Genomic DNA, 22,546 nt, shown 5'->3' with positions numbered 1-22,546 from the left:
GAACCTCTGTAAATTGTACATAATCACTGCAGGCAATTCCCATCTTTCCTCTCAGTTCCCACTACTAAAGTGTCCCTTATAAAGCCTTAATAGAGAGGGAACAGAGAGTATATGGACCACTCAAAAAACCATAATTAAAGGTAAAAAGTTGATCTATTTTACAGTCTCTGTAATAACATAGACAGATACTAAGTTCAATTACTGACCATTAAACAGTTTAAAAATTAATTATATGCTGACTAACTTTTAATGACTATTATTATTTACTAAATTTAAAAGCTACCTGGCTTCAAAGCAACTCTGGGCAGTTTACACTTTTAAAAGAGTAGGAAATGAAAGAAAAAAAAGAACACCTACATCCACACAGATCACACTACATATACTACACACACATACATACAAAGTCCAACCAAAAGGAGCTCCACAACCACCCTACCCCAAGGATTGGGAGAGCAGCCATATTTTTGAAGTCTTCCAGAATACCCTCAGAGTGGGAGCCACACAAAATTCTGGGGGGAATACCAATCCAGAGGGCAGGCACTGCAATAGAGAAATGATATTTCCTATGTTTGGATAGACAGCAGTGTTTGATCAAAGGCACCCAAAGCACATCAATTTTGTCTGATCTTACTGGTCAGAAAGAAACCATGGAGGACAGGTGATCCTCCAAAGAACCTGGCCCTATGCCATGAAGAGCTTTACAGATAATAACCAACACCTTGAACTTTACCTAGAAGATATGTAAATGTATAGATATAAATATGTATAGATGAATATTTAAATTTGCAGTAGGCTATCTGAAAAAAACAATGTATTGAATAAATATAACATGAGCAACTGTTTACTCATGTAATTGGGTTTTATATTTCTTCCAACAATAAGCAAGAGGGATCAAGAAATGTCCCTTATTCCATCAACAGTTACTGGGAAAGAAATTTAATTCTATAAAGTCAAATGATTGAAGACGCATAAAACACTCATAATAAATATATTGTGCATAACTATGTACTTTTTTTTTTTACATTTAGGTCAGTTAACTTAAATAAGACAACCAATTATATTAGCCAGCCTTATAGGCAATGGTAAGACTTACCATGAGAGACTTTTTTCTACATGGAGACAACCCATCCTGCAGTTAGTATTTCCCACTTTGGAAGTAGGACTAGAAAAAGCTTCCAGCAATGATTCTAATGGGAGAAAACTGTTCCTTTAATTTTGCAATGAAAAGCAGGGAAAAGAGGGCTTAAAGATAAAGAACTTTATAAACATAGGGGGATAAGTAAAAAAAAAAAAGATTTTGCCTTTTGGTTGCAAATATTGATAATGTCAATTTCCCTCTCACTTTTTCTTTTTAATGCCTGATAGGGCTACTTGCTCTGTCTCTACTTTACAAAAAGAAAATTTGTAAATATTAAGTTCAATGTACTATTCTCCTCTAGCAGACTCAGGATATTCTATATACGGCCTTATCACAGCTATCCATGAGAAGGGTCTTATAAATGTCAAACATTTTCTAAGAAAGGGGAGGAGGTGCAATGCAATTAGACTCGCAAGATTCTCTTATAATAGCCAATCACAATAGTAAAAATCATCTGGTCCTTAGCAGTTCTTAAAAGTAGGTAAATACAAACTATTACAGACATATTACACCATGTTATCATTTATTTTACAAAAAGAAAGCCAAAATGAAAAAGCCATGTGCAAAAAAACAAGTACACCCTATGATTCAAGAGCTTGTAGAACCATTTTTCGCTTAAAGTAATTGTTTTCTGTATGACTTTATCAGTCTCTCACATTGTGGAGGAATTTTGGCCCACTCTTCTTTACAACATTGCTTCAGTTCATTGAGGTTTGTTGGTATTTGTTTATGCACAGCTCTCTTGAGGTCCCACCATAGAATTTCAATCAGGTTGAGGTCTGGACTTTAACTGGGCCATTGCAACACATTGATACTTTTCTTTTTCAGCCATTCCGTTATAGATTTGCTGGTGTGCTTGGGATCATTGCTGTATTGCATGACCCAATGTCGGCCAAGCTTTAGCTGTCAGACATGGGCTCACATTTGACTCTAGAATACTTTGGTATACAGAGGAGTTCACAGTTGACTCAATGATTGCAAGGTGCCCAGATCCTGGGTCTACAAAATAAGCCCAAATCATCACTCCCTCCACCATCGTGCTTGATGATTGCTATGAGATGTTTCTGCTAATGTGCTGTGTTTGGTTTTTGTCAAAAGTGACACTGTGCATTATGGTCAAGTATCTCCACATTGGTCTGTCCAAAGGATAGTGTTCCAAAAGTCTTGTGATATGTCATGTTTTGTTGTTCATCTGAGATTGTATCTACCTACTTTTAAGAAATGCTAAGGATCAGATGATTTTTATAATGTCCTGATACATAAAACTAGGTGTACTTACTTTTTCACTTGACTTCCTGTGGAATTGATTTTTTGGTCTGTGGAGCTGACAATAATCTTGCAAATCTGATTGTGTTGTATCTCCTTCCCTTTCTTACACTCCAGTGAATTAAGAAAGCACCTGTCTGAAAGATCTCCAAACATTATCCGGATGTTGTGGACTTAGAAAATATTTTACCTTTTGTTGCTTTGGCACAGAGGTTACATGCTTCCATCAAAGTCATCTTCCTCACCCTCTACAAGTATGGGGCAGAGGTGAGGTAGAATTATAACAGCTCTGTATGGCCAGTCAAGAGTATCCAGACTGGGTATGTAACCCATTCCACTCTTATTGACAACTATGGCCTTGTGTCAATGGTTTCAACCACAAGAGAGATATGACTGGGCATTGAGGAATACAATGAGTCTCTAGTACAATTAAGTCATTGAAATTGCTGATTGCTCCTAAATCCATCATGGCCATGATCTATGTTGCTCTGGCCACAAACCTGCAGTCATACTTACTACAAGGTCTTGGCATGGAAACTAATCTATAGCTTGGGCTTGCTGGACACTATGCCCTTTTCTAGCATGGGAAATTCATCTAGACTGGGTAGTGCTGCTTTCCAGGCAAGAGGAATGGTAATATTGCTTCAATGAGTATGTGGAGGCAAGAGACCTAGCCTCTGAGGTAGAGGCATAGGACAACCTGTCTGTGGTGCAGCTTTCTTCAGAGACAAATGAAATCAGGCTCTCCCAATCTGCATGGGTTCTTCATAAAACAATGTTTCTCTTCCAGGGGCTCACAAAGGCAACATTCCTGGCCTAAAAGTTCTTGATGGAACAAAGCAGGACTTTATCACCATTCCAGGCTCCTATCAATCCGGAGGCAAAGTTGGATCAGATCTTGCAGCACAGATGGACAATAGCTGTAGGCAAATCATCTGGTATTTCAGATGAATTAAGCCTTCCTGAAATTAAGCTTACCGATATGGCTCCATTCCATTCTGAATCTTGAGCAACAGCCTGAAGTCATTCACATACACAGCTGGAGGTGGCATCCCTGCTCTAACTGTCAGATGCAAGGGTTGTTGGTTGCTGATTTGGTAGGATCCTCAAACATTATTTTTAACTATAGCTTATGAATTCATCAAAATGAGCCAGCCAAGGGTTTTGTAGCAGGGGCAACGGAGCAGCCCATTTCATTACTGGGCCAGTTACTAGATTAATAACAAAACCTCATGGCACTGAAGTTGTACATTCTAAGGTTTTTGTGGCTTGGAAACAATTTGTCCTATGCAAGGTAGGTAGAGAGAAAACAGAACAATAACTCTAAGAGTCTTTATTGCCATCTTGTAAAGATAACAATTGGTGATAAGGCAACTATTTTAATAGAGGATAATTAAAACTTGGAGTTAGAAAAGTTTTTAGCTATCTTTTACTTGAGTAGTTTGCAATCTGCCAGCAGGAGTCATTTAGAGGTCCAAGCAATCAAAAAGTCTAAAACAAGAGAGTTCCTAACATATTTCCATGAGTCAAGGTGGTGGTCTGAATGCAGGGCAATGAGCGGCAAGGACCTGAAACAGGATGTTACAATCCAAAGCTCAAGAGTTGTTTTGAATAAAGGAGAAAGAGCCTGGAATATACTCTTATGTGACCCAGTTACTGATGTGGCTCAATCAGGTGAACTGCCACCATCACCTCTTGAGAAGTGACCAATTCTATTCTGCTATTTATAATTGCTGTCATATTCTATTAGAATTCGCGGGGGGGTGTCTAACAGCCCCCACCTTCTCAAGTAGTCTTTAGGAACTGCCTCAGCTATCTGAATGACTGCTGGATTCTTCAGGCTGACAATATGATCCACTTCTTCAGCCTCATACTTATGCCAAAGCTATGGACTCATGAGTTCCGTACTAAACTGTTCTTGTCTGATTTGTTTTTATTATGCTCTCCAAAACCAGTGCTATCGAGGTAGGCTGCCCACTACAGGTGGTTGAGATAATCTAGGGCAGTGTGAGTTAAAATATGACAACTGATAGTAAGAGAGGAACTCTGTCCTATTCCATTGGGTAACTCTATAAAGATTTCCCTGCTCCTCTTGCAGGAGAAATGTGAGCTGATCGGAGAAATTAGCTCCACCCGAACTGAGGAGATCAGAACTTGACACAGGGTGGAAAGGAAAACAGGGGACCTGGAACTACTAAACCGATCCTTTGTGATGCTTGGCCATCTAGGTCCCTAAGGGACTAGCAATAAGACTTCTGGTAGTTCTAAGAATTGTGCAGCTTACAACCATTAGCTTAGTAGCCACAGTATTGTCTATTCTGAGGTTAACATGTTAAGAAAAAAAAAAAAGCACATTAGAGCACCAATAGAGCTAGTCCTCAGCCCCAGATATTGGAGCGGTCTTCTGATATACCAACTGGACAGCAAAATGCTCCTTATTTGCTTGGTGGCCATAACAAGACTGAATCATGAAATGGACAGTAAAAAGAAAGGAGTGGGGAGAAAAACAGAAGAGAGAATATTGGCTGTTAATTCTAGGTAGAGCAAGTGTGTACTCTGCAGCAAGGCAGGGCCAAAACTCTGAAAGGAAATGTTTCTTTTTCCCAACTGGAAGCACTGTCAAAACTTTTTCCAGTTAGCCTCTGTACCGATTAGGAGAGAGATACTCACTGCAGGATGTCCTGATCCCATGCAGGAAAATTGTGGAGCAAACAAGCAAAAATAAAATCTTGGCATTTATTTACAGAGAATTAAATAAATGTATTTTTTAATGTTAATAGATACATTTCAGTAAATTTTTAAACCAGTATTTGTATATTATTTCAATTTATATAACTGCCTATCTCAAAGCCATCTCAAAGTCCTTGACTTACAAATGGAACATCCCTCGCTAAATGATGTAGTCATTAAGTGAGTTGCACCTCGTTTTACAACTTTTTGCTGAGATTGTTAAGTCACTCATTGCAGTTGTTAAGCAAATCTGCCTTTCCCCCACTGACTTTCCTTGTCAGAAATCCCTTGGGAAGGATGTGAATGGTGATTATGTGATCCTGGGACACTGCAACTGTTGTAAATACATGCTGGTTGCAAAGTGCCCAGATTTTTCTCTTATGACCATGGGGATGCTGCAACTGTCATAAATGTGAGAATAGGTTGTAGGTCAGCTTTTTCAGTGCTGTTGTAACCATTAAATGAATGGCTGTAAGAACTATCTGTACATGGCTCTGGGCTGCTTACAACAATTAAAAGTAATATTAATACAATATAAAAAGCATATAAAACCATATAAGAAAACAATATAACACAATCCCCAGCCAAGTTATAAAATCAAACAACAATCAACATAACCACTGTACAGGCTCTACTGCACACCCTGTTTTCCAAGCCCAGTCACAAAGTCACATGTTTAAGGCCTTACAAAAGGCCAATAGTGTTGGGGCCCATCTGATCTCTTGAGGGAATGATATTCCAAAGGACAGGTGCCACAACAGAAAAGGCTTTTTTCCTGAACCTAGCAGTAAGTATTTCCTAGTAGACAGGACCTAGATTATGCCTCTCCTGCTGGATAAATGCAACGGAGGAGGGGCAATCATTCAAATAACCCAGTCCCATGCTATGAAAGGTTCTATAGGTTCTATCACTACTACCTTGAAGTGAACCTGGAAATGTTCTGGTAGCCAATGCAACTCACATAGTAGAGATGGAACGTGTGTTGATAGGAGGAGCCCCTATAACATGCCTGCACAGCCACCATTCTGAAACCAGCTTAACTTCTGGGTGCTGTTTAAGGGCAGCCCTATGTAGAGTGCATGACAGTAATCCATTTGGGAGGTGACGAGGGTATCAGTGACTATGAGCTGAGTCTCTTCGTCCAGTAACAAGCATAACAGGTGCACAACAAGAAGTTGCAGAAAGGCCCTCCTACAACTAATATTGTTTTGGTCCCATATCAAAGCCTGAAACCAGGCTGAAAGAGTCTAGATAATCTGTTTCTTCTGGATATTTCTGAAATCTTTTTAACTACATTCCCTAAAAAGGTAAAAGCTGTTCAGTCTGGTTCGGTTTAGCGATAGCTACTTAAGGAGAGGGTAAACCGCCACCTCTTTAAGGGATGGTGGGATGACCCCCTCTCAAGAAAACACATATCACCTCCCTGGAGGCCTTAGTCAGCCAGGAGGCATTGATCTAGTACACAGATAGGAGGCATTGATCTAGTACACAGATAACCACTTCATCAGATTCAACAGGTTCAAACTTCTCCCAAATAACTAAGCAAGACTATACTCTAGTCATCCTATAGGTCCTGCCCCACAACTGGTATTCAACTGGGAGCAGATGTGAGCAATTCTTTCTGACTGATGTCCATCATATTTATCTGAGCAGCCTTGCAAATAAACCTCCAAGCCTCATCTGTCCAGGAGAGCCCGAGTCACTTTAAACAATGCTACTAGGTGTCTATCCATGCATGCAATAAGGATGGAGAAACACTTTACAAAGTAACTCTTAATAGCACCTCTAAAGTATGCTCCAGAGTTTGCTCTATATCATTTTTCAGCAGTGCCCTAGATTTCTCTTCAATTGTTGTGGCTCCGTCTTGTGAGCCCCTCTTATCGGAGGAAGAAGGCTCCGAACATGAAGGAGAGGAGATGGCCAGGCCCCCCTCTCCAGGACCCTCCTCTTTGGCAATGCCTCAGGTGTCTCCCGACGGAGAAGAGAGTGACCAGGAGCCAGGTGTTTCTGAGATTGGCCAGGAGCCAGGTGTTTCTGAGATTGGCCAGGAGCCAGTGAGGAAGAGAAGTTGTGGCTGGATCCACGCCAGCGTAGGAGCGACAAGCGTGTGCAGCAGAAAAGGAGACGTGCCAGAGATTAAGCTGAGTCACTGGACCACACCCCACAGGCTATAAAAGGGAGGTGGTGGCCATTTGGACTCTGTGACGGACAAAGCTGAATCTCTGGCGAAGTAGTTTGCTGTGGACTTAATTTTCTAACTGTGTGTATTGTTTTTTGTTCTCTGAGTAAAAGTCTTGGCAGACAGCTACGGAGCTGCTGCCAAGTTATACTTATCTGTGGATTGGAGTGTGGAGAAGTTCTTTAACCCTCGGCTGGCTGTTTGGGTGTGTGTGTCCGATGGGGACAGAACATCAATAATGGACAGTATCTTAAGTCATCTCTTTCTCTCTTGGGACCTCCAAGAGAATGATGGCTAGCTAACTTCTAGCCAGCAACTGAGTTTCACACCTGAGCAAATGGCATTTGCCTGGAGAAAATGCCTGTCTGTGCTTGGGAAGGTTGCTCCTTGAGAAAAGGCTAGCAGCATACAAAGGAATGCTTCCAGTGCCTCTCATACATAGCACCAGGAGCTGTGGGAAAGAACAAGCTACAAACCTCAGTTGGAGATTTTAAAAGACATTTGGACTCACCGGGTCTATTTAAGCACTTTGTGTGTTTTGCCACCTATTGGCAAAAGAGTCCTTTGGTTCAACAGAGAGGCTAATCCCAGTCTTTAACCCAACAAAAGAAATAAAAGTCAAGAGCTAAAAATAGTAAGAAAAGAAATTTTAAATCAGAAAACTGTCTGAGACTTTGGATTAAGCAAGTTAAAAACAGACTAATTTACCAGCTGAATTTGAGGCTTCTGCTAATTAAACAAGTAAAAGGAGCCACAGTAAATAAACAGACATATCTTTGGGAGAAAAAAAATGTTGTTTTGGATTGTTGAGAAAAAGGATTGACTGATAGATTGATTGATAGAAAAATGAAACAGGAAATTACAAAATGTTTTGGAATACCATAAATATATAACATTTGAGAATAAAATTGTGACTCTTTTTACAATTTCTCCTTTCACCAAAAACTACAGAAGTGATTACATCAGGAAGGAAAACTTTGACAGAACATCAATAGACCAAACAATGAATTATTCAAGACACTTTACAAAAATGTTGGAGGAATTGGGAAAGTTTATCTGTTAAAAGGGTAAAAGGTCTGAAAAACTACAGTTACAATGAGGAGTTGTGGCAACAGAAAGATCAAGAGACCAGCCCAGCAAAGATTAGATGCCACAGGACTAGAGTCATCCAAATCTAGAATGCAGATAGATTAGCGATCCTAAGAGAGCCTGCCCATCATGGTAGTAACTCATGCTGATCATCAATCGGATCACCCACCTGACTGACCAGATTAAATAACTATTTTTGGGGAGGTTGTAAAGCAACCGCCATCATTGTAACGTGACCACCGCTGTCATTAAGCATGGTCTGCTATGGGTATAGTTTTGCTGAACCTCCCCCCCCCAAAATGCCAGTTTTCAACAAAACCGTAGTAAAAATAAATGACCATGACCATGGGATGCTGCAAACAGCCCTAAATGCTGCTGAGTGGCGAAAAGGGCAGTTAAGTGACTGTGCCTATTTGGAGATCAGTAAACAGAAATTCCAAGAAATATACAGGTAGTCCTCAACTTACAACAGTTCATTTAGTGACCATTCAAAGTTACTACGGCACTGAAAAATGTGACTTAGGACTGTTTTTCACAGTTACCTTTGTGATCAAAATTCAGATGCTTGGCAACTGATTCATATTTATGACCGTTGCTGTGTCCCAAGGTCATGTGACTACCTTTTATGATCTTCTCACAGGCAAAGTCAATGGGGAAGCCAGATTCACTTAACAACTAGGTTATTAACTTATCAACTTCAGTGATTCACTTAACAATTGTGGCAAGAAAGATCATAAAATGGGGCAAAACTCATTTAACAAATGTTTCACTTAACAACAGAAATTTTGGGCTCAATTGTGGTTGTAAGTTGAGGACTATCTGTACACGTATACTTTTCTGAAAGACATAGTTCTTTTTTTAGATATGTTATGGATCTCAAAAAAGCAATCTACATATACTAGCCAAGTAGAGATATTATAAAAACATGCTCAGATCGTTATCCAGTGACTATGATATGCTAGAAAAAAATAAAAAACATATAGATGGAGATTAAAGGAAACTATATTACAGAAAAATCAATTACTGAGAACAGTAAAAATAATTGAAGGAATTCTTCAAAAACAATCCAAGTAAAGAAACAAAAATAAAGATAGTTTAGGATACAAGTAATCTATTTTTGAGAACTCAATTTATATTATAGAATTCTGAATTAAAAAAAACCAGAAGACGGCAAAATATGCAAAAAAAAATCAGCACAAACACAGATCAAGGGAGATAAATTAAAATGTTCCCCGGAAACAAAAACAACAAATTAAGCTTCTACAAAGCTGCATTTAAAATTAATAATGAGAAAAAATAAACTATTAACAAAATTATGAGTACATAAGATCAAACAGAATCGACTGGGAATACTGGTTTACAGTTTGAAAAAATAGTTAAATATTTGGACACTACTATATTGAATAGGAACTATACGTTATTTCAGAATAATTATGTAAAGGTATGGAATTTACATAATTAAAATTTATTAAGATTGGGGAAAATGCAATATCATCACTTGATAGAATTTCTGTCATAAAAATGAATGTATTGCCTAGAATGATGTGTTTTTATTTCAAACAATACCAGTTTTTAAAAGTGAGGCAACATTTAAACAATGGCAAAAATTTTATTTGTGTGATAAGGGAAAAAAACAATGTTTCAATATAAAATATAAAAAACAATGTTTTCAATGCAAAAGATAGGGGAGAACTAGGCTTACCTGACTTTAAACTGTATTTTGTAGCCAACTGTTTAGTTTGGATGAAAGATTGGGTATTGCTGAGAAATAGAAGAATGCTAGAATTGAAAGGATGTAACCTGAGGTTTAATTGGCATGGATGTTTATGGCACAATAAAGTAAAATTTAAGGTGGATTTTAAAAATCATTACAGTATGTGAGAAGTGCCATACAAATACAAATCCAGACTGCCTGAAAATACTTTTATTGATCTTACCACTGGAAGTATTTTAAAAACGAGGAACCAGAGAGAGAGAGAGAAATGAGAGACATATCAGGATTTACTAATACAGAAAGATGGAGAACTTAAATTTAAGTCAAGAGAACAACTGACTGTAGAGGGATATTGTTTTCAATGGTTCTCATAATTAAAAGAATGATTTAATATATACATGTAACTGAATTGAAAACCTACAATGGAATTTGTAAGTGAGTATTGTACAAATGATAATTGTGCATTTGCAAAAAGGTATACGCTTTTATTTACTTTTGAAACTGAAGAACAAGTTAAACAGTTATAAAATGGGCTAGCAATTTTGGCTATAGTATGTAGAAGGATACACAGCAAAAATGTGGATAAATACAATTTACATTGGGTTATATTTTATGAGAATATTTTACATAAAATGTATCATTGGTACATGATGCCAGAAAAATTATCAAAAATGTATAAAGGTAGGTTAAGTCAGTGCGGGAAATGTGGAAAACATAGGCATTTTACAATGCATTGTGGACTTGTGAAAAAGCTATGAAATGTTGGATACATACATACAACGACCCAAAGAATTTTAAAGATTAATATTGCCAAAAACCTATACATTTTATTGAGATTTATGGATCCCAAATCAGAAAAGACTCATGGAAGACTAAGTTTGTATATATTAATAATGACAAGATTATTATATGCACAAAAATGGAAGACTATTGAAATTCCTACAGTGGAAGAATGGATCATAAAAATGTCAGAACTCATGGGAATGGCAAAAGGGAGAGAAAAAAATATTTTTAAAAGAATGGAAATCTTCTATAAACATTTTTCTAAAAGAAGAAAACAACAAAATGATGTATGTATTTAATGATTTAAACAGATGAGAATTAAATAAGGGGATGAAGAGATTTCTGGAAGAGTTAAGAGGGAGAAGAAATGATAGGTTTGTTAATAGCAGTATCTACTGAAGAGGTTGGAAGTCATTATATTTCATAACTTTTTTCACAAGGTAACTGGACTTTCTTGTTTTTCTTTGAAGACGTTTCGTTTCTCATCCAAGAAGCTTCTTCAGCTCTGACTGGATGGTGGAGAACTGAAGAAGCATCTTGGATGAGAAGCAAAATGTCTTCAAAGAAAAACAAAAAAAAATTCCAGTTGCCTCGTGGAAAAGCATCTTTGGGTAACTATGACCTGGAGGACTGAGAATCTCCATAGACATTTAACTTTGTTTTTCTTTCTTAATTTTTGTCTGGCACATTTTTGTCTTTTTGTTTAGATTTTTTACTTTATGTAAAATCTTCAATATAAATTAAGTCATCTCTCTCTCTGATCAGTTTTTAACAACTATGTTACTCAAATTGTTTTCTTCTATAATATTAGCCTCAGTTTTAGTGACTTATTTCTTTTGGTCTGTTTTGTAAATGCCTACAAAATAAACTAAATTTTGCAATATGTCACCACCAGAAAATTTGATTTATAGACAAAAACTTATAATAGAAAGACACTTGATATGGGGAAAAAATCACAAAAGGCATCCTTATTCCTGAAATATCTAAAATGACAAAATGAAGAAAGAAAAAATGAGAGGAAGCGAAAAGGGGAATTTTAAAAAACAATTTCATTAAGGAGAACAAAAACAGTTCTGACAGTTCCTGAGAGATACCATCATGGTGTAACAACAATAACAATCCTGAGGATATCTGGCCTAAAGTAATTGCTGCCCAAAAGCTTAGGTCTATAAAACAGAGACAATTTTGTCACGGCCAAGGATTATATTTAATGGGGGGGGGTCGAGAGCACACCCAGGGCTGCAGTAGAAAGGTTAATGATGCAGAGTGGAAAAGGTGGTGATGGTGATGGAATGAAGAGGATGATGATGGGATGTTTATGTAGCACTGCTGGAATAAATTTACGACTATGTACTGTACCCAAAGCACTTTGTTCTAAATTAAAATGATGCACCGCATAACACTAATAACAAAATGCACCACCACTGGAAATATTATGAAGGCAAACCTCTGGTTACAAAAACAAGAAATCATCTCTTCTTATTCTTCACACACATATCAGCAATAGCAGCATCCATAATTATTTTCAACGCAGAACTTTTTCACTGCAAGAACTTAAGATACCCCACCAGCCGTCACGTAGGAATTCTGTTTCCCAAACAAAACTTTCAAATTTTGCCATTTGTAATTTACTGATTTTGCTGGTTGCAGACCAAAAATGCTCCATTTAAAAATGCTAAGCAACTGAAAGCTCATTTTTGAAAAGGCCTTAATACATACCTTTCCTGCTTATTTTCCTGGTAGTACTAATTGATGGCTTTTTTTCCATGACAGAATCCAATCCGGCTATGCTAATAGGAGCTACTTCCAATTTGTTCTCAATATGCTGCAACTAGATAGATTGAATGGGATAGGAAAGGTATCAACATTTTAAATTTGTTATACCGCCACTTAAAAAAACAAAAAGTAAAAAAAAGGCTTACAAAAATTGGATGAAACATTCCCTAACCCAAGTAAAATGAGCTCAGATTTTAATTTCACTTTTGTACAATCAAAAATAGTTTCACACAATACAACTTTCCACATTAATGCAACAATTTTCATTGCAGGAAACAATTTATATTACATTTTTTCAATCCCCAAAAAAAGAAAATGAATGAAAAACAGAATGATAAATGAAAATTTGATGTATCAGACCAAACACATCAAATTCATTATATTGGAAAACTCTGGGAAAATTCCTTAACAGTAATTTTTTTGTAAACGCAAACTGCATATTAGGAATTGAGAAGAGTTGCCTTAGCTTAGCAGATCAATTGCATTTTCAGAGAACTAGCATTAAAATCTGGGTGATTGACAGAAACAAGGAAGGAAGAAAAAGGAAAACACTTCAGCAACTGTATACACAAGAGGAGAGAGTGTCTGTTGGAATTAAGACAGTAGCTTCCTGATTTTGGGAATCTTAGGATCATAAGAAACAGCTCAGTGTCTAGATAGGACAAACTAGTGGGTGGCTGACTCCTAGGTGCATTTTAGGAGGATAGTGATTGTATTTTACTGAAAAAGCATCTTAATCTTTTACTGTCCTATAACATTTCCAAGGTAAGCATAACAGTTAATATTTTTCATTTTTAAATACACAGTCTCCTGTATGGCTTCTTTTCAATTTAACTCAATTTTATTTATTAAATTTATATATTTATTTTTTTTATTTATTAAATTTATATACCGCCCTATCTCCCTTACGGGACTCAGGGCGGTGAACAGGCGATACTAAAAACCACAATAATAAATAAATAATTTCTATGCTAAAATCAAATTAAATGACAGGCCTGTTCTAAATGACAGGCCTGTTCAATGCTAAAATACTACTTACTGCTGTCTTTGTTTGTGAAAAAGCATCCCATTCTGTTGTTAAATCTGTACAAAAAAATGAAAAGAAGCACTTATTAAATAAATTTAAGGATCACCTTTGTGATAAACATATTGCAAGGTTCAGTAATAGTTTTAAATACTGTTTAAAACAATATATTTACAATATTTTTTCTCTGAATATACTTACTTGACTGTGGCCAGATTTACACATCACAATAAGCCATAATGTACGTTTATCTGGTTTGGGGTTACTATGTTGTATGAACCCAATCTAGGGCAAAACAAAATGGTTCACGCACAAAATGATTTTGTATATAGAACAGCTTGTTTCAGGTGGTTTACATCAAAACTGAGATATGTATGTTTCAGAAGCATTGATTCAGATACAAAACAAAATATGGTTGTCCCAAGATAAAGTGTTTTTGTGATGATGGGCAAGAAAATGCCAAGATTGAGTAGGAAAAAATAGATGGATAACCACTTCCCATGGCAATTGTGATATAAGGGAGGGCCTGCTTGCTGCCTGTACGGGCCACAAAAGGCTCTTTCCTGTTTTGTTTTGCAAACATTGGTAGCAGCAGCAGTGGCTGAGTGGAACTGGAGAAGTAAAAAAATGAAAAACATTGGGAAGATTGGGAGTCAATGAGCAAGATGACAAAATATAGGTATACTTCATTTTATTATGCTTTAGTTTATTGCACTTCACAAATATTTTAGTGGTTTTTTTTTACAAGACCATCCACCAGAAAAAAAATTACAACTCACTGAAGACTCTGATGCTGATTAACATTTTTTAGCATTAAGGTATCACTTAATTAAGGTATAATATTTTTAGACATATTATTGCAGACAATAGATCACAATATAGTGTAAATGTAACTTAAATATTCACTGAGAAATCAAAACATTCACATGGCTCACTTTATTGAGATATTGGCTTCATTGCAGTGATCTGGAACTAAACCCACAGTATCTCCAAGGTATGCCTATATACCACACTGGCAACCTCTGGTAGCAAGAGGTACACCAATCAAGCAGGAGACATTAGAACAATACCGAGTTTCCCTGAAAGTAAGACCTACCCTGAAAATAAGCCCTAGTCTTACCCCCAAAATAAGCCCTACTTAAGACCTCGCCCACTCCATCCCACTGTGTTTTTGGCAGGCAGGATTGCGTGCCTCTCCCCCCCCCCCTTCTGCCTCTGCTGTGATGTGCCTAAGAAGCCACCGATGCACGCACACATAAACCCATTGCAATGTTGGGCAGGAGGACGACTGCAAAGGGCGCATGCGGATCCCCGCAGCACCTGGAGGCTCTGAGCACTGTTTTCAGCACCACTCAGTTTACCACCCCATCCCACTCCTGCCAGGCTGGTCTGGTGGATGGGATTACATTCTGCCTTCCCCACCGCTGCATTGGCAGCTAACGCTGCCCTCCCGAGGCAGCATGGTGATTGGTTGGCGGACACACCATGAATGGGATTCACCATCCCCCAAACCCCACCGCTGCCAAAGTGGATTCCAGGCTGCAATGTGTGCTGCAATGAAGAGACGGGAAGTGGAGCTGCCGGCATGAGGGAAGGGGGAGGAGGGAGAAGAAAGAGGAAAAGTGGCTGAGTGAGGAGTGGGGTCATCCCAGCCGGCCAGGCACCAAAAACAGCAGAGTCCGTGTGCCTGCCTGCCACATGCTCACCCCACGGTAGCCGTGCTCTCCATGGCGTGCTGCAGCTGATCCGAGGCATGGACAGCATGGCTGACATTGGGCGAGCATGTGGCAGGTGCACACATAGATTCCGTTGTTTTCAGCGGGGCTTCAGTGCCTGGCCAGCCGGGATGACCCCACTTCTCACTACAGTTTCTATAGACAATTCTTTTATAATTCCCATGTTTTGTCTAATTGTAGGGCAGTTGACAGGTTTTTTTTATTTCAAATATGTATCTTCCATTAAGTTATATTTACTACTTGTAGCAATTTTAATTGCAAATTTAACATTCAATTTAGCCTTTATCCAGTATGGTGTAGTTAAGAGGCTGAATTAGGAGCTAGGAGCAGAGATCCAAGTTCTAGTCTCCCTTTCAGCATGGAAGCTACTTGGGTGAATTTGAATCTTACACTGGGAAATCTAGAAATATCTACCAGCCTGCATTGCATCACTGTTGTCAGATTTTGGTCTGTGATTCAGGTTGATTATTATTTTTTTTATTATTTAGCTTTCATTAACAAATTTGCAAATAGAAACCAGAATGTTTGCTAGCAGAAGTTAGGGAATAAGGAAAGCAGATCTTGTTATCTGATCATTCTTCCCAACGGATATCATTTCAGTTTAACACAAATTTCTGTTCTGTTAAAATTTAGAAAGTCAGATAAAATTCTTTGCACCCAGTGAGATAAAAATTAAATAAATGTGTACCTCTGGTGGAATTCCTGTTTTGGGGGAACTTTGGATTGTGTAAGGGAAACTCATTTGCTTTGTTGCTCCACATTCTATTACTTCACCTATAACATAAAGATAAATGTTCACTGAAATGTCTAACAGAAATACATACACATACCTTGTAAGTTATCAGTATTATTTTGAACTTTATTAGCATAGAAAGCTAAATCTGAACCTGCAAAATATTTTACTTCAATAATTTACTTCAAGTCAAATTCAACAGATTAATTATTCAGTGTGAAAATTGTACACACTAACCAAATTATATTTACAGTTCAATTTTTACCCAGCATCCAAAATTATGTTGCTTATCTGAAGTCTCACTTATAATAATCCTGCCATTAACCAACCTTTTAAAAATAATTTTAATATAATACTTTATATAATCATTTTTAAACTACTTTATACATTTATATAATAAACTAGTAAATACAATAGTATACTAACTTACAAATATATATACTTAAGAAGAAAAATACTACCTTCTTATATAATGAACTATTTGCTTAAAAAAGGGAAGGGTATATCACTTCAACGGTCATATGTCACTTTTTTTGATGCCGCTGTAACTTCGAACAGTCACTAAACGAATGATTGTAAGTCAAGGATGACCTGTAACCTGAAACTTGGATGGATATGGAAGTGTGCCCATTTGAGCTTTATATACACCATCAGCCACAAACTAGGGCAGAGTTGTGGAGTGGCCACTACCATTCAGCAGACTTTTGTGATGTTTATAAGTGATGCTCCAATTACTGATTGTATGAAAAGCTGGACTCTAATAAACAAATGGGACTGTTTAAGGTGACCTGGTCTCTCTTCTCAATGAAAGAATAAGGCAGATAATTTTACAATTGAGATAGTGAAAGAAAGAATGGAACACAAACTTCAAGAGCTGAAATCACTTCTTCAAACAGATGTATTGGAGGAGGTCACAGAATTTACGAAGAAGGGACAACTAGCACAACATAACAAGGGCAAAGAAAGACAAAGGCAAATTTTCTACCCTGCATTTTAGACAAGGTAAAGCACACAAAACAGAAGAATCAATCCAGATGAAAGAGGACAGTGACGTGTCTCAGAGAACTGATGGGTGAGAAATCTTCCTGACAGAGAGCTTACTCAAACAGGGAAGGGAAATCTATGTATACTGGGATATCCAGTGTGAAACTGCCAACAGACCTAGCCTACATAAAACTTGACTCTTTCATAATAAAAAAAACATACTATTTTTCTATGTTTTGGGGTGGTTTTTTTTCTTACCATTCTTTTACTAAAAAAAATTCTGGATATATTTATAAAGTCATCTGGAGTATTTCACTCATTGAAGATTTTTTAAGATTTGCCTGCAAACAATAAAATTCTTTGCATAATCTCTAAAATTCTCAGGATACAAAGGAGATTTTTGTATTTCTGCAGTCAAAAATCAGGAGGTTGGTAGCATCTTTTCCAACTAGCAAATGTTATTAAAAGATAAGTGTTCATGAGCTGCAGCTCACTTCATCAGATGTATAGCATGGCTGTAAAAGCAAATATATGACACATGTGTCAAAGCTGACACATCACTATTTATGGCAGTGTTCACCAACTTCTGACAATTTTCATCCTCACATAATTTTCAAAGACTGTGCAGCCCCTGGACCCTCAGAAAATTGTACAAAAATGGGGTGTCCTTTCACATAATTTTTGAAGGCTGCAGAAGCCACAGAAGAGCATTCTCCAAAGCCGCTTCAAGAAAAAGGACTTGTATGATAAAGGCGGTAGGGACCTGTTAACAGAAAGATCATCACTTAAAGGTAAGCAGTGTGGTAGATCCTGGGGAGTGCTGGGCCACTGGACAATCATACCATTCCCCCAAAGTTCATGCACCTTTTTGAGTAGCAGTGATGACGCTAGGGCTGAAATCAAGGTCCTTCAGGCCCAGCCTCAGAGCTGCTGCTGAGTGCCACTGTTAAGGGTGGCCTAGATGGAGGGAGACAGAGAATTGTTTCTCTTTTGTTGTCGCAGGGTGGGGGAGTGTGTGACATGCTAGCAGAGTCAAGTTAGGCTTTTTCCAAATGTGTGATATGCCAAGCCCAAAAGGGTCACCATCACTGGGGAGACTCATGTATGATTTAGACCAGGGGTGTCAAACTCAATTTCATTGAGGGCCGCATCAGCATTGCGGTTGCCCTCGGAGGGGCGGGGGTGTGTGGCCTACTGGGTGGGCGTGGTTTCAGGAGGCAGCGGGGCGCTCTCCTCACAGTGCCGAGAGGTTGAGCTGGGCGATGCGAAGCTCGCCAACTTTGCACCTTGCTGCCTGCTGAAACTGGGCAAGCTGGGGGCTAGGCAGCATTGCACTTCTCATCAGATTCGCGCCACCCAGCTCAGCTCTTGGCACTTTGAGGAGAGCACCCCACTACCTGCTGAAACGGGCAGGCTGGGAGCTGGGCAACCTCGCGTTTCTTTTGGGATTTGCGCCGCCCGGCTCAGCCTCTCAGTGCTGTGAGGAGAGCACCCTGCTGCCTGTTGAAACCCCTCCCCCAGAGCCCATCAAGCCGGATATGTGAAGTAGGTGAGGGACATTTGCTGGCCACTTCCAGGCAATAGTGCATTTCTTCATTCCTCACAAACGGTGACACCTCCCCAGCATGCACCCAGGGAGTGGGGCCGACGCGGCAGGGGCTGGTTCCTCGCTGTTTCCAGACGGCCTTGTGGAGCTAAGACTAAATGCGTTTCAGCATAGATGGCCACCACAAAATTGTACATTGGCTCCCGGCCGGCCTGGGCCAGGGCCAAGGCAGTGGGAGCTGTAACCTCACTGTTTCCAGGATGGCTTCGCGGGCCACATGAAACCACTTTGCGGGCTGCATCCGACCCCCAGGCCTTGTGTTTGACATGTCTGATTTAGACTAAGGTGTGGAAGAGGAAAGATGGAGGAAAGGAAGAGGAAGACAGTTTGCAAATGCAAACTGCAGTATGCAAAAAACAAAGTACTTGTAGGCACATTCATTAAGTATAATGTGCTGAAAAATATTGTGCTTGTTGAGATCTTTTAAAATTCCCTGAAACTTTTTGATGTAGTTTTTTTCCTAAAACAGTTTTTTCCCCCCGCTTGATGACCCTAACTACACTGGCATCTCCACTGTTAAGTAAAGTAGTCACTAAGAGGGAAATCACATGAGCTCCAGTATGCTTTCTGGTTGGAAAGAGACAGCAATAGTTTCACATTTATCACTTTTGTTTGTCTTCGAACCATTTCCCTCCCTTTAGAGTGCTCATGTCTGCTTACTGTCTTGTCCACATCAAAAACAATGCTGTGGAATACATGCTGTGCAATTTCAAAGGAACTCTGGAAAGATCAGTAAGGCAAACCTGGTATCTGCCTGCAACAGCTTAAAGTAGCCAAGCTTTGTTTAAGATCCCATATTTATTTTGATATGCCAAACTCTCACTTCCATATTTTTAAAAATGGGCAGAAGCACTCTTACACACAGCTAGGATGAGCTGTGTATAATAAGCTATTTCACTTATTTTAATAAACATTACTTGCAACAGATAACATAGTACTCATACATTTTCATCGGTATTTGCATATCTCAAAATGTCTTCATCTATTTTTCCATCTTTAGTAAACATACAGCAAAGTACACAAATTAACCTATTTATTCATTTGGCAATCATTTACTCTACTGTTCCTGCTGGAGTATCTTGGTCTTCAAAACATTAATGTTTAAATCCATCTTGATATATCATATAATCTAGCTAACATTTGCTGAAAAGCATTAGGGTCAACACAGCCTCATCAACATACAAAAGCATGTGCATATATCCATATTCCCTAGCAACATATTTCTATTATCACCACAAGAATTCCCTGTTTATTAAGGAGCCATGGTGACTCAGTGGTTCGAATGCAGTATTGCAGGATAATTCTGCTCACAGCCTGAGTTTGATCCTGACCAGCTCAAAGTTGATTCAGCCTTCTATCCTTCGGAGGTCCAATCAACAATCCATAATTCAAGCCTATCACTTTCATTTCCCCCCAAGATTTACTACTAAACAATAATCTGTCCCACATTTAGAAACCCTCACCCTTATATCTCTCAGAAATTATATAGTCCTTGCTTAACAACCCCAAGTGGGACCAACAATTCCATTACTAAGCGACATGGTTGTTAAGTGAAACATCACATGATCGTGACTTGCAATTTTACATCTGGATTCTCCATTGACTCTGCTTGTTGGAAGTTGGCTATAAAGTACACGGATACTGATCGTATAACTATGGGACACTGCAATGGTTGCAAGTGTGAGGACCAGTCCTAAATTTACTTTTTCAGCATCGTTATAATTAGAAATGGTTGCTCAACAGGGCCATTGTTAAGTGAGGACTATATATATTCTAATCTTTCATCATAAACAATCACATTAATTTTAGAATTATTACTTTGCCATGTGTAATATAAGACTAAGTTTAAAACAGACTTTTTTCCTAAGCAGATCCTCATTGAACTATCACCATTATCATTCATCCTTAGGTCTCTAAATAGTCCAGACATTTTCTGTATTCTATAATCTTGTTCAAACCCATCTATTCAAGTTATCTAACTTTTTTTTTCAATATCCCATACCAATTCGTGTTTTTAGCCTTAACCAAATCTGAATCTTCACTTCCTTATGTATATTAATAAGACAGAAATGTTAGATTAGGTCTTAAGAAACCAACCTGTCTTCACAGAATACTGTGGATAATCTGCATGCCAGTCAAGCAGCAAATTTCCTGAATCATTTAAATCTGGGTTTAAATCTGCATAAAAGTGGCAAAAGCATGCTCTGATTTATTTATGAGGGTAGATTACTCACAATCTTTTTGTTTGTGGTAAGAAGGAAAACAGATTTTAAAACAAAAAAGCAGAAATTGCTGGAAGAGAGGCAAGAAGGACTAGGCTTTAAAATTTGCCCTTGATTAAAAAAAAATTACATTACAAGTTTTCTATGTTTTTTAAATAATTTTATTTTTTCTTTTCAGATTATCTCTCTCCAAAGTAATATAAACTCATTATACAGATTTGAGAAATGACTACTGTACAATGTTTACTTAATTTTCATTGGCCAGTAAGCGTACAGGCTGTCAAATACTTATTTATCTCAAATACTTGCCATATGCAACATTACTTGCTAGATAGAGTATCAATCAGTTTTGGCACATTTTGGACTTACTTGCAAGCAAAGTCCAGTTTTACCCCATGTATGCTAAAATCATACTATCAAAGCTATGTTTTTGAGTTTGCAAGCATTGTACTATTTGTTCACATCTTATCAACTCAGAAATATATGAAGTGTGTGTACTTAGGGTGCATAGTAGAGAAGATATGCTAAATAAAAATACAGATAGAAATATGTTAGGAAATAATGTATAGATTGTCCAGAAAATATAGCTTTGGCTTATGAAAGAAGGAATACTTATAAAAAAAATGAGACAATGAACAAAGAAAGCTGCCAGGGATAATCAATATGTACAAGTAAATAAAACCTTTCCAGCAAGTTCAATTAGATTGCTCATTGCAGATCCAGGAAGAGTCCAACAAGTATGGTTTATGTGTTTGATATATTTCTTGCTTAACAGTGCTTTTAAAAAGTTCTATTTTTCTGAAACAAGTCAGTTTGAGGTCTGCTTAAGGGTGTACTGGGGTGTTGAAATGTGCTGATTTTACTTTGCCCCTGTTTTGAGTCCTGATATAAAACTTGAGTGATGATGTCAAATGTATTCTTTTTCCCCAAAGTTTGTTCCATATTTCTTTCACAGAATCAAGAGAAGCACTTCAAGCAGATTGCATATATCACATCAAAGAAATAATCAATGAATCTAAGGCTGTGTTCATATCATACATAACCAAAAATGGCTATGTGGGAAATACTGTATGCTATATAAAAACATTACAGATCATTTTTCAGCTCTCGAATCCAGATCACTGTCCAGATCATCCCCATATGTTCTCCAACTGTTAAACAGGGAGAAAAATTAGATAACTAAGATTGGTGAATGATACAATATTTCCTTGGCACTGACCAAGTTCCCATTTTTCATTTTCAAAGAAATCCCTGGTTAACTTAACAGCAGAAATTTAACTCAAAATGCTAAGGTGATATTCGAACAATACAACTAGCTCCCATCATCAAAAGCAATACAGAGTATTCCAGTCAAAACTAACATGAAATAAAAATAGTGATAGACAAGAATTTTCAAAAAGTCACAATTCATTTTATAAATGTAGAATTTGTTAATACTGTCTCTGCTGAACTTATTTTCTTTCCTCAAAGTGTGGACTGTTTATAAAAATCAACATGATTTTAACTTATTTTTTAGACAGAAATATTTTCAGTCATTAAAGAGAAATCAATCATAAAGCCAGGAGT

At 37.8% G+C, this 22,546-nt stretch overlaps 1 protein-coding gene across 1 annotated transcript in view; it reads right to left on the bottom strand.

The window, feature by feature from the left end:
• The window catches only part of CEP350 (centrosomal protein 350), a 95,241-nt gene that overhangs the window by 70,297 nt on the left and 2,398 nt on the right, over positions 1 to 22,546 (bottom strand). Inside the window, exons 2-4 of the mRNA XM_015811269.1 lie at positions 16,124 to 16,209; positions 13,715 to 13,758; positions 12,619 to 12,730 (exon numbers count right to left, since the gene is read on the bottom strand). Coding sequence (XP_015666755.1) covers positions 12,619 to 12,730; positions 13,715 to 13,758; positions 16,124 to 16,196 — 229 coding nt within the window. The 5' untranslated portion in view covers positions 16,197 to 16,209. The remainder of the gene's footprint in view (positions 1 to 12,618; positions 12,731 to 13,714; positions 13,759 to 16,123; positions 16,210 to 22,546) is intronic.

The sequence above is a fragment of the Protobothrops mucrosquamatus genome, unplaced genomic scaffold (assembly GCF_001527695.2).
Source record: "Protobothrops mucrosquamatus isolate PMUCROS unplaced genomic scaffold, P.Mucros_1.0 scaffold35, whole genome shotgun sequence".
NCBI classification, from domain to species: domain Eukaryota; kingdom Metazoa; phylum Chordata; class Lepidosauria; order Squamata; family Viperidae; genus Protobothrops; species Protobothrops mucrosquamatus.
The sequence above is the reverse complement of the archived record's forward strand: the minus strand, read 5'-3'. Positions and strand labels throughout refer to the sequence as shown.